Raw genomic sequence first — 14,576 nt, 5'->3', positions numbered from 1 at the left:
ATATATATATATATATATATATATATATAGTAATAATAATGATCCATGAATGGAATTTATAAATATTTTAATGTATTGCTACATGCATTTCCAAAAATCAGTTATACATCCACTGTTTCCAACATTAATGTCATATCGCCCAGAGAAATGAACACATGAGCTATAATCCACCCAATGTCCATGGATACTATGGACTGTATGATAATCATCTCAGAAACACAGACTATGATCTTAAGAAACATGTGATTTGTCGAAACTTGCATAGTAATGCATTAAAATATTATAAATTCCAACTATATTTATCCAACATTATATCAACACAGCTTGGTGCAACCTCAAAAAACAGTTATTGCCAGTTGGTATTATTAGTCTGTAGTTGGCAAAATAAAACAGAAGCTTTTATATGCAAATTCAAAACGTTTCCCATAAACGAACTGAGAGAGAGAAAGAGACAGACAGACAGACAGACAGAGACAGAGTGTGTGCATGTGTGTCTGTGTGTGTTACTGTTTCCTTGTTTTGACATCATGTAATTGTTATAAACAAGTGTCACTGCCATACAGGTGATGTTCTTCATTAGGAATCTGCAGTGGCTGTGTGGTAAGTAGCTTTTAGTTTCCATCTACCAAATCCACTCACAAGGCTTTGGTCGGCCCGAGGCTATAGTTGAAGACACTTGTCCAATGTGCCATGCAGTGGGACTGAACCATGTGGTTGGTAAGCAAGCTATTTACCACACAGCCACTCCTACGCCTGTAAACATTTGAAAGTAAAAAATTCCAACAGGATGGTCTCCCCAATTTCAATAGTTTTTATTATTTTTTTTTTTAGAACACAATGGGCACCATAAACCAAAGTGTTTGTTAGTTATCACAAAGAAATCATAAAAACCTCTGTTTCTACACACAAAAAAAAAATAATGGTAATCTACTGCTACTAACACAACCAGTTAATGATTATATGTTGTGACCATTACATTAGTGCTTGTAGAAACAGTAATTGGGAAAAATGTTAAACCAATTAACAGAAGGAACTGTAATTAGATACATATGGATTAATTAGCTTCTCCACCATGATTCTGTTCTGTAGCTTAATTTTTATATCAGTCTTTTACAAAGAACGTTCAATCACTGATAATCATTTTAAATGTAAAATGTTATCAGCAGAGAAATTCTGCACTTTTTTTTTTGTGGGGAGGGGGGGGGATAGAAACTGAGCTTTAAGTGAAAATCCTGAAAGAGAGCAATCATCATTTAACATCCATGTTTTATGCTGGTATGGGGTGGACAGTTAGACAGGATATCTACTAGTTCCAAGGACTGCATTATGCTCCAGCGTTTGTTTTGGCAAGTTTCCTACAGCTGGATTCCCTTCCTTAAAGCCAGTCATTTCACAGCATGGACTGGGTGCATTTTTTTTTTCTTTTCTGGGTCACCATCACTAGTGAGATCGCCATGCAGGTTACAAGACCACAAACCCTAGGAGGCAACTTCAATGAGGAATAAACAAGGATAAATTATTTGAGAAAATGGCCAGAACAGAATGAGGTTTTTGCTGTAGAGGAGCTATATGGCTTTTATTAATTTTTTTTACTTGTTTCAGTTATTTGACTGCAGCCATGCTGGAGCACTGCTTTTAATCAAGCCAATCGACCCCAGAACTTATTCTTTGTAAGCCTAGTACTTATTTTATTGTTCTCTTTTGCTGAACCGCTAAGTTATGGGGACATAAACCAGCATCAGTTGTCAAGCAATGTTGCAGGGACAAACACAGACACACAAACATATACACACACATATATGTGTGTGTGTGTGTGTGTGTGTGTGTATGTATACGTATGTGTATATATATATATATATATATATATATATATATATACACAATGGATTTCTTTCAGTTTCTGTCTGCTAAATCCACTCACAAGGCTTTGGTCAGCCCGAGGCTATAGTAGAAGACACTTGCCCAAGGTGCCACACAGTTGGACTGAACCAAGAACCATGTAGTTGGTAAGCAAGCTACTTACCAGACAGCCACTCCTAGCAATAGAATTTTTCTCTTTTTTTTGTACGTTGGGAAGAAGTGGCTACATTTAAACACAAGTACATCGGTAAGTAAGACGGTTAAATTTGATATCCACTTGAATTTTCTGTCAGTTTCATATTGAACTTACAAGAAAGATATAATACTTACTGAATTGTTTCGATGATAGTAGGACAATACAGGAAGACGGCCCCTACTTCGGAACTTAGAGCTACCAACAAGAACTGGTGTGGTAGCTGATGCTGGGACGTACAAGAAGCGGGGATAAGTATCACAGATCTGGAAAACAAAAACATTGACATAAATATTTCAGTGAAAAATTAATAAATCAAACATTGGTATTTTAAGGATTAAAAAAAAAGAAAGTGAAGCCCAAAGATATCTTTTATCTGTTACTTGTTTCAGTCATTTGACTGTGGCCATGCTGGGACACTACCTTGAATTACTTAATTGAACAAATTGACCCAAATATTATTTTTTAAGTCTGATACTTATTCTATCAATCACTTTTGTCAAACTACTAATTTATGAGGTTGGAAACAAACTAGCACCAGTTCTCGAAGGCACACCCACACACACATACAGGCTTCTACATAGTTTTCCATCTACCAGATTCATCACAAAGCATAGTAGAAGACATTTGCCTAGGATGCTATACTGTGATACTTGAATCCAAAAGCATACGGTTGCAAATGAGCTTCTTAACCACTGGGTCATACTTGTAATTTCAATATGGAAATCCTGGGAACATTAAAAAAACTAGTTTCCATTGAAGAACACTTAGAGGATATTGACATAGGGGAAACTGTATCAGTTTTATTAACTGGACTTCTTTGGTTTCAGGCCTATTTGCAACTGTCAGTTTTACCAACGATAGCAAATTGATTTTTGGTCTTTGTGAAAACCACAGTTGTTTCCCAATCTAATGTAATCAAAACACTGAGTGTTTATTGTCCATGAGTTGTTTTCCTCTCTATATATATTGAAAGAAATCAATCACCAGCTTCTACTGAAACACAATCCATACTTTAAGAGACAATTAATACATAAAGGTAGTAATCACTCAATATAAAGCAATAACAAGTCTTCATTCAATATTGCTGCTCTTATTATCCATGTCATCATTAAGGTGATAAGCTGTCAGAATTGTTACTGCACCAGGCAAAATGCTTAGCAGCATTTCTTTCAGCTGTTTACACTCTAAATTCAAATTCTGCCAAGGTTGACTTTGCCTTTCATCATTCCTGAGTTGATAAAATAAAGTACCAGTTGAGCACTGGGGCCAATGTAATCCCCTAACCTACTCCCCTAATATTGCAAACCTTGTGCCAATATTTGAAACAGTTATCAATGTCATCATTGTTGTCAGTGCTTAGTATCAGATTTTAAACACTGGTCTGCCATTTTCCTCCATGATTGCATAAGAGGTTTGGTCTTATGTCTGGAATTCCTTGCTACTAAACACTAAATAATAAAGTAGGAGGAGGGGACTATGTTTTTGCAGGAGTTAATCATAAGCTTTCTTCATGATTTGTTCACTTTGTTTGGAACTGCAGCTCACTGATTTTGCTGAGAGGCACAACATCATGACTTTAGTGAGAGGCACAAACACATTGTTGGTTGTAAGATCTGAACTAATGAACATCTGATGTGATCAGTAGATTAAATTTGCAACTACACTGGTATAGGCTGGACAAACAATGATTAAACAATAGCTTCTTTGGAAAAAAAAGAAAACTATCTGCAATAGAGAAGCGTTCTGTGCAAAGACAGATTTATCTTTCATCCACTTAATGCCATGGAAACCAGAAACAATCACCACTCTTACCATGGATATTTGGGATTCAGAAAATAATTTGCAGATTAAAAGAGGCTTCAGTTCAGAAATTTGGAGAAGTATGAAGCTATTCCTTAGTTATCATTACTCTTAGGTCTGCTCTAACCTGAGGTGGTCGTACTTATGTCAAGGGCAACAGTTATGGATCAAATAGCAGAAAATGGTTCTACAGCTAAGACAGAGAAGAGCTGAACCCTAGCCATGTGTCCCACATGCCCACCAGAACGTGACCATGCCTTGATGTCAAATAAACCAACAGTTTTCCCACCTAAGGATTAAATAAGTCCTGTGCCTCAAAGGTAAGCTCAAGAGAGCAGAAAACTAGCAGAGCGAACGGTGAAGAAACCAGCAGACGATAATAGCAAACCACTTTTGTGTCTTACCCAATGATTACCAATATGCAGGACACATGAAGACAGAGAGAAATAGTCAAAATTATCCAATGTGTTCATTTTTCTCTTTTAAATCTTTTATCTTTCAAATTTATTCTATCAAATGTTGTCATCATAGAAGAAAGTGCCAATGGTGTGGATTTGTTTAAGGTGGATCTCAACTTGCCAAGAAGTGACCCACATACTTTGTTTCATGACCTTCCTCTGTGCCACATATAGAATGAAACATGCAGGATCGAGTTATGAAACTGCAACAGACTGTTACTGACCCAGTTATAGTTTTGAGTGGCATCCTCAGTAGCAAGTCTATCATGTGTAGCCCTCTTTGTCCGCTGGTTCAGACATTTAGATTTGTTGTAATCATAATCTGTTTGTTCCACCATTGGAGTCTTTGGGGGTTGGTTGCACCTATTCTGGGTCCTCGTCCTTAACCTCAATACCAAGGATAGCCTTACCAGGAGTTTAGAACTCCCAACAGTATTGCTCTCAGAGTCATTGGTCTACTCAAGCCCCCACTTTGCTTTGAATTAATCACACATTATCTTATAATTTTGAGGTTTTTATGAGGTACCTGCTAATTTTTAGAATGATATTGTGGGGTTGGTGTAAGAAGCCAGATGTGATCAGCTTGAACATAAACCAAGTCGAATATTTTGGTGGGATATGGCCAGTTTAAATGCTAAAGTGTTAAGGTGGTTGAATTTGATTTGAGGATATCTGGCTGCTATTTCTAACAAATTGAGCAACTGCATAGAGGCTTTTTTGTTGGCTCATGACTGACAGCTATTATATTATTACTGAAATTGAAGCTGACCCTCTTGGATAAATAAACTTGTAATTAGTGGTGGGGGATATCTATTACAGCTAGTGTAACATCACAACTGTCAATTATAAAGTATTAAACTTCTAATGGGAATTAGAACAGTCAACATATAATTCAGCAATAATTAACCTTCCACGTGCAGGAGGAAGAAAAAGAGGAGGAGAGTAATGATGATGAGAAAGAAAAGGTAGTGGTGGTAGCAGCCACAGCAGTGGTGATATTTAATATTTACACACACACACACACACACACACACACACACATACACACACACACATGAATATATATCATCATCAATTTTACATTTGTTTCTTCATGCTGGTAAGAGTTGAATAGACTGTCATGGTTGGAGTCAGCTCTTACTAAGTATTACTGCTATCCTAGATGGGCCATAGAACATGTGCTGCTTATATAATCCATATTTTTGACAAAGTTTCTATGGATAAATGGATAGATGTTCTGCCTGTCAACAACCACTTTTCAGGATGTAATTTATAATGGCACCAACACTAGAGAGATTGTCTTTCCCCAGCAAGACAAAAGAGTCTACTGTATACTGTCTTGTCTTCTGTGAATAGTAAAGAGAGTGCTAAAGGATGGTCAGAGTGTGAGGATAACAGAAAAAAGACTATTATTTTAGTAATAAAGAAATAGCTGTAAGTTATGAGTCAACAAAAAAAGCCTCTATGCAGTCACTCAATTTGTTAGAAACAGCAACCAGATGTTCTTGTATCTACATCCATTCAAGGCCTCACAGTGACACTGGCTTTATTCTAGACAAAAGAATCTTCAAACTGTTATAGTAGTGAAAGAACAAAGGTTCTATTGGAAACAAGACAGGGAAGAAGTTTTTTTTTTCTTTCTTTTTTTGATATTTAGAATTGCTCTAGCTGATGTAAATGATTTAGGTGTGTGCTAATATGTGGTTAAGAAGTTCGCTTCCCAATCATGTGGTCTTGGGTTCAGTCCCACTGCACATAACCAGAGGAAAGTGACTTCTGACATAGCACCAGGTCAACAAAAACCTTGTTAGTGGATTTAGTACAAGGAAACTGAAAGAAGCCCATTATATCTGCATGTGTGTGTACATATATATCCTTGATTTGACATCATGTGATTATTGTAAATGAGCATCACTGTCATACAAGCCTTGCTGTTCAGAGAAAGAAAGAGAGACAGACAGAGAGAAGAGAGTGGTGTGAGAAGAAATACTGAGTCATGTTTAATTTTTTTTGACCTGGAAGGAATGAAGGCAAGGTGAACTCAGAGCATACAGGGCGAGAATGAATATCCTAAAGCATTTTATTCATGCTCTAATATGTGTAATATATGTACATAGGTGTGTATGTGTGTGTGTGTGTGTGTGTGTGTGTATGTGTGTACATTACATGCAAACAGAAGAGAGAGACTGTTAGATAATTATGTTGACAGAATGCTAGGCAGATAAAATATGAGTTCAATGAAATCAATTATTTATGTGTGTGCTTGCACACATACACTTACATGTGTATGTTTGCATGCATACACATGCACACATGAGAGAGAGAGGGTGGAAAAGGATTGACAGTTTTTTTACTAAATTTTTGTTTTTTCCCAGTGAAGAACATACCACTCAACATAAACCAGTGATTAGTGATATCTGGGTAATAGCCAGATGGATCTGGACAAGATGACCTACAGAAGGAGGGTATAAAATTTGAAAGATTCCTCAGTTTGGTCAGATGTAGATTCAAAGATGTAGTGATGCATATATCATATGTTAAAGTATAGAAGCCTACAAGAATTACTATAAGACATGTTGAAGGCCACAGACTAAAATTTGTGGAAAGACAAAGGAGGTCCCAGTCAGGTGGAATGTGACAGGATGGTGAAATGTTATAAAGGATAAGAAAACAGGCTTGGAATAATGGAAGAAGAGGTAGGGAGCTATGGGTTATTTTGATGACTTCTTCAATGTCTCCAAAACTGATTGGGGCAGGGCGGTAATATGTTTTGGCAGGGGCGTGGTGGCAGGAGTGATTTAAATTTTAAAGTAAAATCTTCCATCAAGGTTTTATGTTGATTTAAGTTCCAAGTGCCAGCTCAGTATCAACAAAGTTGTTCTGCAGAGATCTTCATTGTTAGGTAGCTAGAAGAGAAACTAGATGAATAGCAAGGTAAGAAGTGGAAATTAAGGGCTTATACATGAGAATTATAGGCATGAGGTATGCAGAGATTGCAAAGCAGTGTGTCTGTATAAATCAGGACACTGTGGGTGGAGTATTCATGTAATGATTACAGTGCACTTGCCATTGACATTAATAAGGAGTGGGTTGTGGAAATACTGTTACAAGAGGTTACTGAATGAGGAGAATTCATGGTAGAATGAAGAATTGCTTCGTGTGAGATCCAACAGAGGAACAAGTTATTGAAATCAACAGGTATATGATCAAAATGGCCATGAAGGACATGAAGTAAGGGGAAGCAGCCAGATCATCAGGGTTTGTTCTATCCTTCATCTTTTACTAGTTTCAGTCATTGGACTGTGGTCATGCTGGGGCTCTGCCTTGAAGGGTTTAGTTGAACAAATCGACCCCAGTACTTACTTTCAAGTCTGGTACTTATCTTGAACTGCTAAGTAATAGGGATGTAAACAAATCAGCACCGTTTGCTAAGTGGTTGTGAGGAACAAACACAAACACACATGATGGGCTTCTACACAGTTTCCATCTACTAAATTCACTCACAAGGCACAGGTTAGCATGAGGCTATTGTAGAAGACAGTTGCCTGAGGTACCACACGGTGAAGCTGAATCTGAAGCTATGTCGTAGCAATGCAATGGAAAATGGAAATAGCTGGTAGAGTATGACATGCACTATTTATTCACATATTTAATCAGGTAGTACAGAAAGATGTCATACCCAATGCTCGCCATTGCAGAAAATTCATCAGTCACTGCCTCCATTTTCCCAAACAACGTAGCCCGTTCAAATGTAAAATTATGGTGATGGTAAACACAAACCCATTTGATTAATTAATGTAAGTGTGAATACACACACACACACACACATATGTATAGTGTAACATATATAATACATAATAATGTGTATTATATATAATAATATATATAAATGTAATATAAATTATATGATATTATATATATATCTATATATATGATGATAAAATGATATACTCACAAATACACAATGTTGGAATGAAATAGGATAATTGATTTGATAGAAAGGAGATAAGCAAGGTGGGCATAGGCACACAAAAATACACAAGTACACACATGGATATGCACACACACACACACATAAGCACATACCCCTACGTTGTATAGGAAAGATCAATAGGAATAGAGAATAAACAAAGATATAGATAGAGAGGGGGGGGAGAGAAGAGAGATACATAAAACAAATGAGAGAGAGAAGGAGACTTGTAGCATGTGTATGTGTGTGTAGAAGAGGATAAATAAATATATCTATCATATAGGAAAACTGACATTTTTACTGACGCTTGCTCAGCTTGTTATTCATCTATACCATTGCCACCACCACCACTACCACCACCACTACCACCACCATCACCACCACCACCACTACCACCATCACCATCATCATCAATGTTATAATTAGTGACAAAAGATGCGTACAGACTTATTGTCTGGAATCGGCAAATAGTGAGAGAATGCCATTGCTGTCTTGATTTGATTTTATGAAAATATTTCTGTCCTGTAATATTATAAGCCATGACAGAATATAAGTCACACGGTGGGCATGGGGGTGGTGAAGACTGAATACAGAGATGGGTGGATGCTTGAGAAAGGGAATAAGTAGAATAGATGTGTGTGTGTATATATACGCACACACACATACACACACACACACACAAACATATCTTTTATCTTTCCCCCATCGTATATTAACTTCTCCAAACCTCTTGCCTAATGTCATCCTTCTCCCTCCAGTTTCACATTTTAGCCCTGCAGGGTCTTTGATCTCGCAAGACACAAGGGTGACCTCAGTAATGCTGATGAGTAATGCTCAGTTGAGTGGTTGGCAAATCAAGCAGATGCAACACAGCACTGAGAGGACTCTTCAGTTTTGTCATGAGCAAGGCAACATCTATAGTGCTGGTGCCACTTAGAAATACACCCAGCACACATTGTAAAGTGATTGATGTTAGGAAGGGCATCCAGTTGAAGAAACCATACCAAAACTGAGACAGTGTGGCAAAATGTGGTCTTCTAACGCATCAGATCCTATCCAACTGTCCAAATCCTGCCAACAAGGGAAGTGGACATAAGAAAAACTTATGACAATATATACATGTAACATATGGTATGATTATAAACAGGGCAACTTTTAGCCATTTTTCCACAGATGAACAATCTTAATTGCTTTTCGAACCTTATTGGGTTCTCATCAGAGGCGTCTACATCATTCTGACAGTCTCCAGAGAAACAAGCAGCCAAACTGTTTATATACTCAACATATTCCTATTTAATTGTTTCAGTCATTGGATTACAACTATGCTGGAGTGCCACCTTGAAGTATTTTAGCTGACTAAATCAGCTCCAGTGACTTTTTTTTTTTTTCTCTTGGCAAACCATTAAGTTATGGAGACAGAAACAAATCAACGCAGTAAAGTAGTGACAGAAAAACAAAAATACAAAGATATAAACATCATGTGATTGTGCGTGTGTGTGTGTGTGTGTGTGTGTGTGTGCATATATACATACATGCGTACGTACATACATACATACATATAAATAAATGAAAATGAGCTAAGAGAGGCCAATAGCATGTGCTTAAACAACAAAGACAAAGATGCATTAAATATCATTACAAAATCTTTGATGGGTTCTACTTAAAAGCCATTGAAGTGTGGCAGGGCCTTCTATTTTGCTTTGTCTCACTGATTTACTTCAATGAAACATCTAAAATAAATGTGATATAATGTATTTTTCTTTCTACTTGTTAATGATATAGACATGCCTAGGTGCAGGCATAGCTGTGGAGCTAAGATGCTTGCTTCTCAACCATGTGGTCTTGAGATCAGTCCTGCTGTACAGCACCTTCAGTAAGTGTCTTCTACAACAGCTCATGGGATTCTTGTGAGTGGATTTGATAGAAACTGAAAGAATCCCATGATGTGTGTGTGTGTGTGTTTCAGTGTTTGTGTGCACCTTTGCATAGAGATCATGTGATTGGTTGTAAATGAGCATGCACCATAGTCATACAAACAAGATTGTTCACCTCCAGTCTTCTGCAGAAAACATGTCTAGCCATGGGGAAATATTACCCAGCTTGGAAACAGGTAAGGGCTGGCAACAGGACGAGCATCCCACCATAGAAAATCTGCCTCAACAAATTCCGTCTGACGCATGCAAGTATGGAAAAGTGGGCATTAAAACAATGATGGTGGTGGTGGTGGTGTATGATATTAGTGTTGTATTGTTAGCATATCTATGGAGAGTCTATGTATGAGAGTATGCCACACCACTTCAAGACATTCAGCATGATGATTCCGTATGAATTTGAAGTTGGTACAAGTCGGATTATAGTAGGTTGTTTCTACTAGAGTCAGAGTAACACTTCTGATATCGTGGCAGTTATTTCAGTAGTTGTAGCCATGCCAACAGCAGCAGAAATAGTATTTGTAGAAGCAAAATTGAACAACAACAACAACAAAAACTGCAATGACATCAACAATCACAGCAGGAACAATATTATGTAACCAATGACAGTCACAATCTCTGCAATAGTGACATTGGTAACACAAATGATACAAGACTGCCAGTAGTAGTAGTAGTAGTAGTAGTAGCAGCAGCAGCAGAGGGTGGAGGTGATAGTAGTAGTGGTGGTGGTGATATGGTAGTAGCAGTGGTATGGTGGCAGTCGAAATAGTAGTTTTGTTGTTGTTGTTGTTGGTGGTAGTAGTAGTAGTAGTAGTAGTAGTAGTAGTAGTAGTGGTGGTGGTGGTGGTGGTGGTATGGTAGTAGTAGTGATGGCAGTCGAAATAGTAGTTTTGTTGTTGTTGTTGGTAGTAGTAGTAGTAGTAGTAGTAGTAGTAGTAGTAGTGGTGGTGGTGGTGGTGGTGATGGTGGTGGCGGTGGTGTTACTATGGCAACAATATCACCATTATCATCATCATCATCATAAATTACACAATCGCAATATCATCATCATCATTTGCTGCAATGATAGCAAAATATTGCCACTACTGTTGCCAAAGAATAGCAGAAACACAAGCCAACATGGGAGATTCTATATCACTAGACCTGCTAGAAATAGCAGCTGTCTATCAAATCACACTTTACTATCTTGAAAAAGGGTATGTTAGATATCATGGTCCTGGGTTCCCAGCACACAGGAAAAAGATGAGATGGTCATGGCTGGAATTCCTTTGATCAAAGATCTATTTGATCATTTATGACCTAGTCCTAAACAATAACAGCAGCATCAGAAATAGTGTAGCCAGTGAGAGAGCTTGTATATGGTTATTCAAGTGCTAGAAATAGCTACCAACCAATCTACATCGACCTTGATCACACCCTAATGCCTAAAAAAAGGAAGGATGTATTGAATAATTTCATCATGTGTGTAAGCGTGTAGTTAAGAAGTTCACTTTGCAACCAAATGGTTTCAGGTTCAATCCCACTGTGTGACACCTTGGGCAAGTGCTTTCTACTATAGCCCTAGGCTGATAAATGCCTTGTGAGTAAATTTGGTAGATGGAAACCGTGTAGAAGCCCATCATGCGTGTGTGAGAGAGAGAGAGAGAATGTGAGCATACGTGTGTGAAAGAGAGTGAGAGTGAGATAGAGTGAGAGTGAGAGAGAGAGAAAGAGAAAGTGAACTTGTGTCTGTGTGTGTATGCATGCACACACAAACATCTATCTTTGTGTTTATCTCTTACCAATTTGACAACCAGTGCTGGTTTGTTTACATCTCCGTAGCTTAGTGGTTTGACAAAAAGACTCTGACAGAATAAGTACTAGACTTTAAATAAGCATTGTGGGGTGGGTTGTCAATTTAACTGACTGACCCCTGCAAAGCCATGCTCCAGCATGGATTTGCAATTGAATGACTGAAATAAGTAAAAAAAATAATAAACACGCAAAAACATTATTCGTGATTGGAACATCTTTTGGTCACAGGTCTGTCGGATCAGGGTTGACCTGGGGCTAAACAAATACAACATAAAAAAAACAGTATTATAACCTCCAAATGATCATCACCATCAATATTACCATCATCATCAACAGCAGCAGCAATAGAAACATAAGCAAGAAATTACTTTTTTTTCTTTTTAGGAATAGGTGCAAATATGGTTCATAGGTGCAAGCATGGCTCATAGGCACAAGCATAGCTGTGTAGTCAAAAAGCTTGCTTTGCATTCACATGGTTTCAAGTTCTAATTCACTACATGACATCTTGGGCAAGTGTCTTCTGTTATAGCCCTAGGCTGACCAACGCCTTGTGAGTAAATCTGGTAGATGGAAACTCATGTATATATGAATGTTTCTGTGTTTGCTTCCCCCCCACTCCCACCAACATCACGTGACAACTGGTGTTGGTTTGTTTACATCCCCATAATTTAGCAGTTTGGCAAAAGGGACTGATAGAATAAGTACCAGACTTAATAAGAAGTAGGGGTTTTGTCTTGAAAACTACTTGGTGACCCTGTTGGCACTGGTGCCACATAAAAAGCACTGTTGCTGGTGTCACGTGAAAAGTGCTGGTGCCACATAAAAAGCACTAGTGATGGTGCCATGTAAAAAAACACCCAGTACACTCTGTAAAGTGGTTGGCATTAGGAAGGGCATCCAACCACAGAAATCATAGCAAAACAGACAATGGAACCTGGTACAGCCCCTGGCCTAACCAGTTCTCTTCAAATTGTCCAACCCATACCAGCATGTAAAATGGATGTTTGATGGTGATGATAGGGATGATTTGTTTGACTAAACAGTTCAAAGCAGTGCTCCAGCATGGTCGCAGTCCTATGACTGAAACAAGTAAAAGACGAGATAATTGAACCCTAAACCAAGAGGAAGAGGAAAAGATGAAAAACGAAGTTAACAGAGATTGACTTGGAGTGAAATTGAAATACTGACCTCATAATCTTTGTTGATGTTAGTCAGTACCCATTTATTGTTTGGTACATCCATACGGTCATACTCCATTCGGAAATTGAACATTTCCCATCCATGATTTTGTGGCATGCCTTCATTAATTTTGAATTGGAATGCATACAAATCTTCCAGGCTCGCTGCAGAGGAAAATTAAAAAAAGAAGTAAAATAAGTAGGATTCAATTCAATTAGGAGACAGAACAAATAATGGACAGTAAAAAATATAATGATTATAATAATAATTCTTTCTAATTTCAGCACAAAGCCAGGAATTTTAGGGGGAAGTCAATTACATCAATCCCAGTGTTCAACTGCTACTTATTTTATTGACCCTGAAAAGACAAAAGCAAAGATGACCTCAATGGAATTTGAACTCAGAATGTTAAGAACCAGAAGAAATACTGCAAAGCATTTTGTCCAGTGCTCTAATGATTTTCACAGCTCACTGCCTTAATGATAGTAATAATAATAATATTAATGTATAATGGTTTCTAATATAAATACATGGTCAAACTATTTGCTTGAGAAAGATTATGTAGTTTTGTTAAACTGACATCAGTAATTGACTGCAGAGTGTTTTAAGAATTCTTTGAAGGATAAAAGGCGAAAATTGATTTTGGTGAGTTTTGAACACGGAATCTGAAGTGACAGACTAAATACCAATTCTGTCAATCAAACACTTATAATTGTTTTTAACATAAGCACAACGCTACAAATTTTGGAAAGAAGGTAGTAATCAATTAAATCAACCCTAGTATTTGACTGATAGCTTATTTTATTTGACTCCCCCCGAGAGAGGATGAAAAGCAATGTTGGCCTCCATGAGATTTCGACTCAGAGCCTTAACTGAAATACGGCAGCAAAGCATTTTGTCTGATGCTCTAACAAAGGATAACAGAAAATAATGACGTTCACCAAAACTTCAACTCACTGACAATGGCATTTAAGGTAACAACCAACTATGTCTGTGAGAACATCATTATCATTTAGCAACCACTTTTCCATGCTTGCAAGGGTCAGACAGAATTTGTCGAGGCAGATTTTCTATGGCTGGATGTCCTTCCTATTGCCAGTCCTCACCTGTTTCCAGGTAATGTAATATGTCCCATGGCCAAGACATGTTTTTCATGGAAGACTGGAAATGAACAACATTGCTTCAACGATAGTAATGCTTATTAACAACTATTATATGATACTAAGGCACACATTCACGTGTGTGTTTGTGTGTGTGTGTGTGTGTGTGTGTGTAAAGGTAAGATCCAAGGATCAAAGTGTAGGAAGTTAGTAAGCTTCGAGCAGTCCATAGAAGGTATAAAAAACAACTTTATAGTTTACAGTTAGCAGCTGGGGTTGATATGTATA

General features: G+C 37.6%; 1 protein-coding gene across 3 annotated transcripts in view; it reads right to left on the bottom strand.

Annotated features, from left to right (window-relative positions):
• The window catches only part of LOC106880692 (myotubularin-related protein 8), a 223,581-nt gene that overhangs the window by 43,917 nt on the left and 165,088 nt on the right, over nt 1-14,576 (bottom strand). For all 3 annotated transcript variants that reach the window (XM_014930780.2, XM_014930764.2, XM_014930771.2), the window contains exons 4-5: nt 13,198-13,352; nt 2,191-2,319 (exon numbers count right to left, since the gene is read on the bottom strand). In XM_014930780.2, the coding sequence (XP_014786266.1) occupies nt 2,191-2,319; nt 13,198-13,352 (284 nt within the window). The remainder of the gene's footprint in view (nt 1-2,190; nt 2,320-13,197; nt 13,353-14,576) is intronic.

This window comes from Octopus bimaculoides, chromosome 13 (assembly GCF_001194135.2).
Source record: "Octopus bimaculoides isolate UCB-OBI-ISO-001 chromosome 13, ASM119413v2, whole genome shotgun sequence".
Lineage (NCBI taxonomy): Eukaryota > Metazoa > Mollusca > Cephalopoda > Octopoda > Octopodidae > Octopus > Octopus bimaculoides.
The sequence above is the reverse complement of the archived record's forward strand: the minus strand, read 5'-3'. Positions and strand labels throughout refer to the sequence as shown.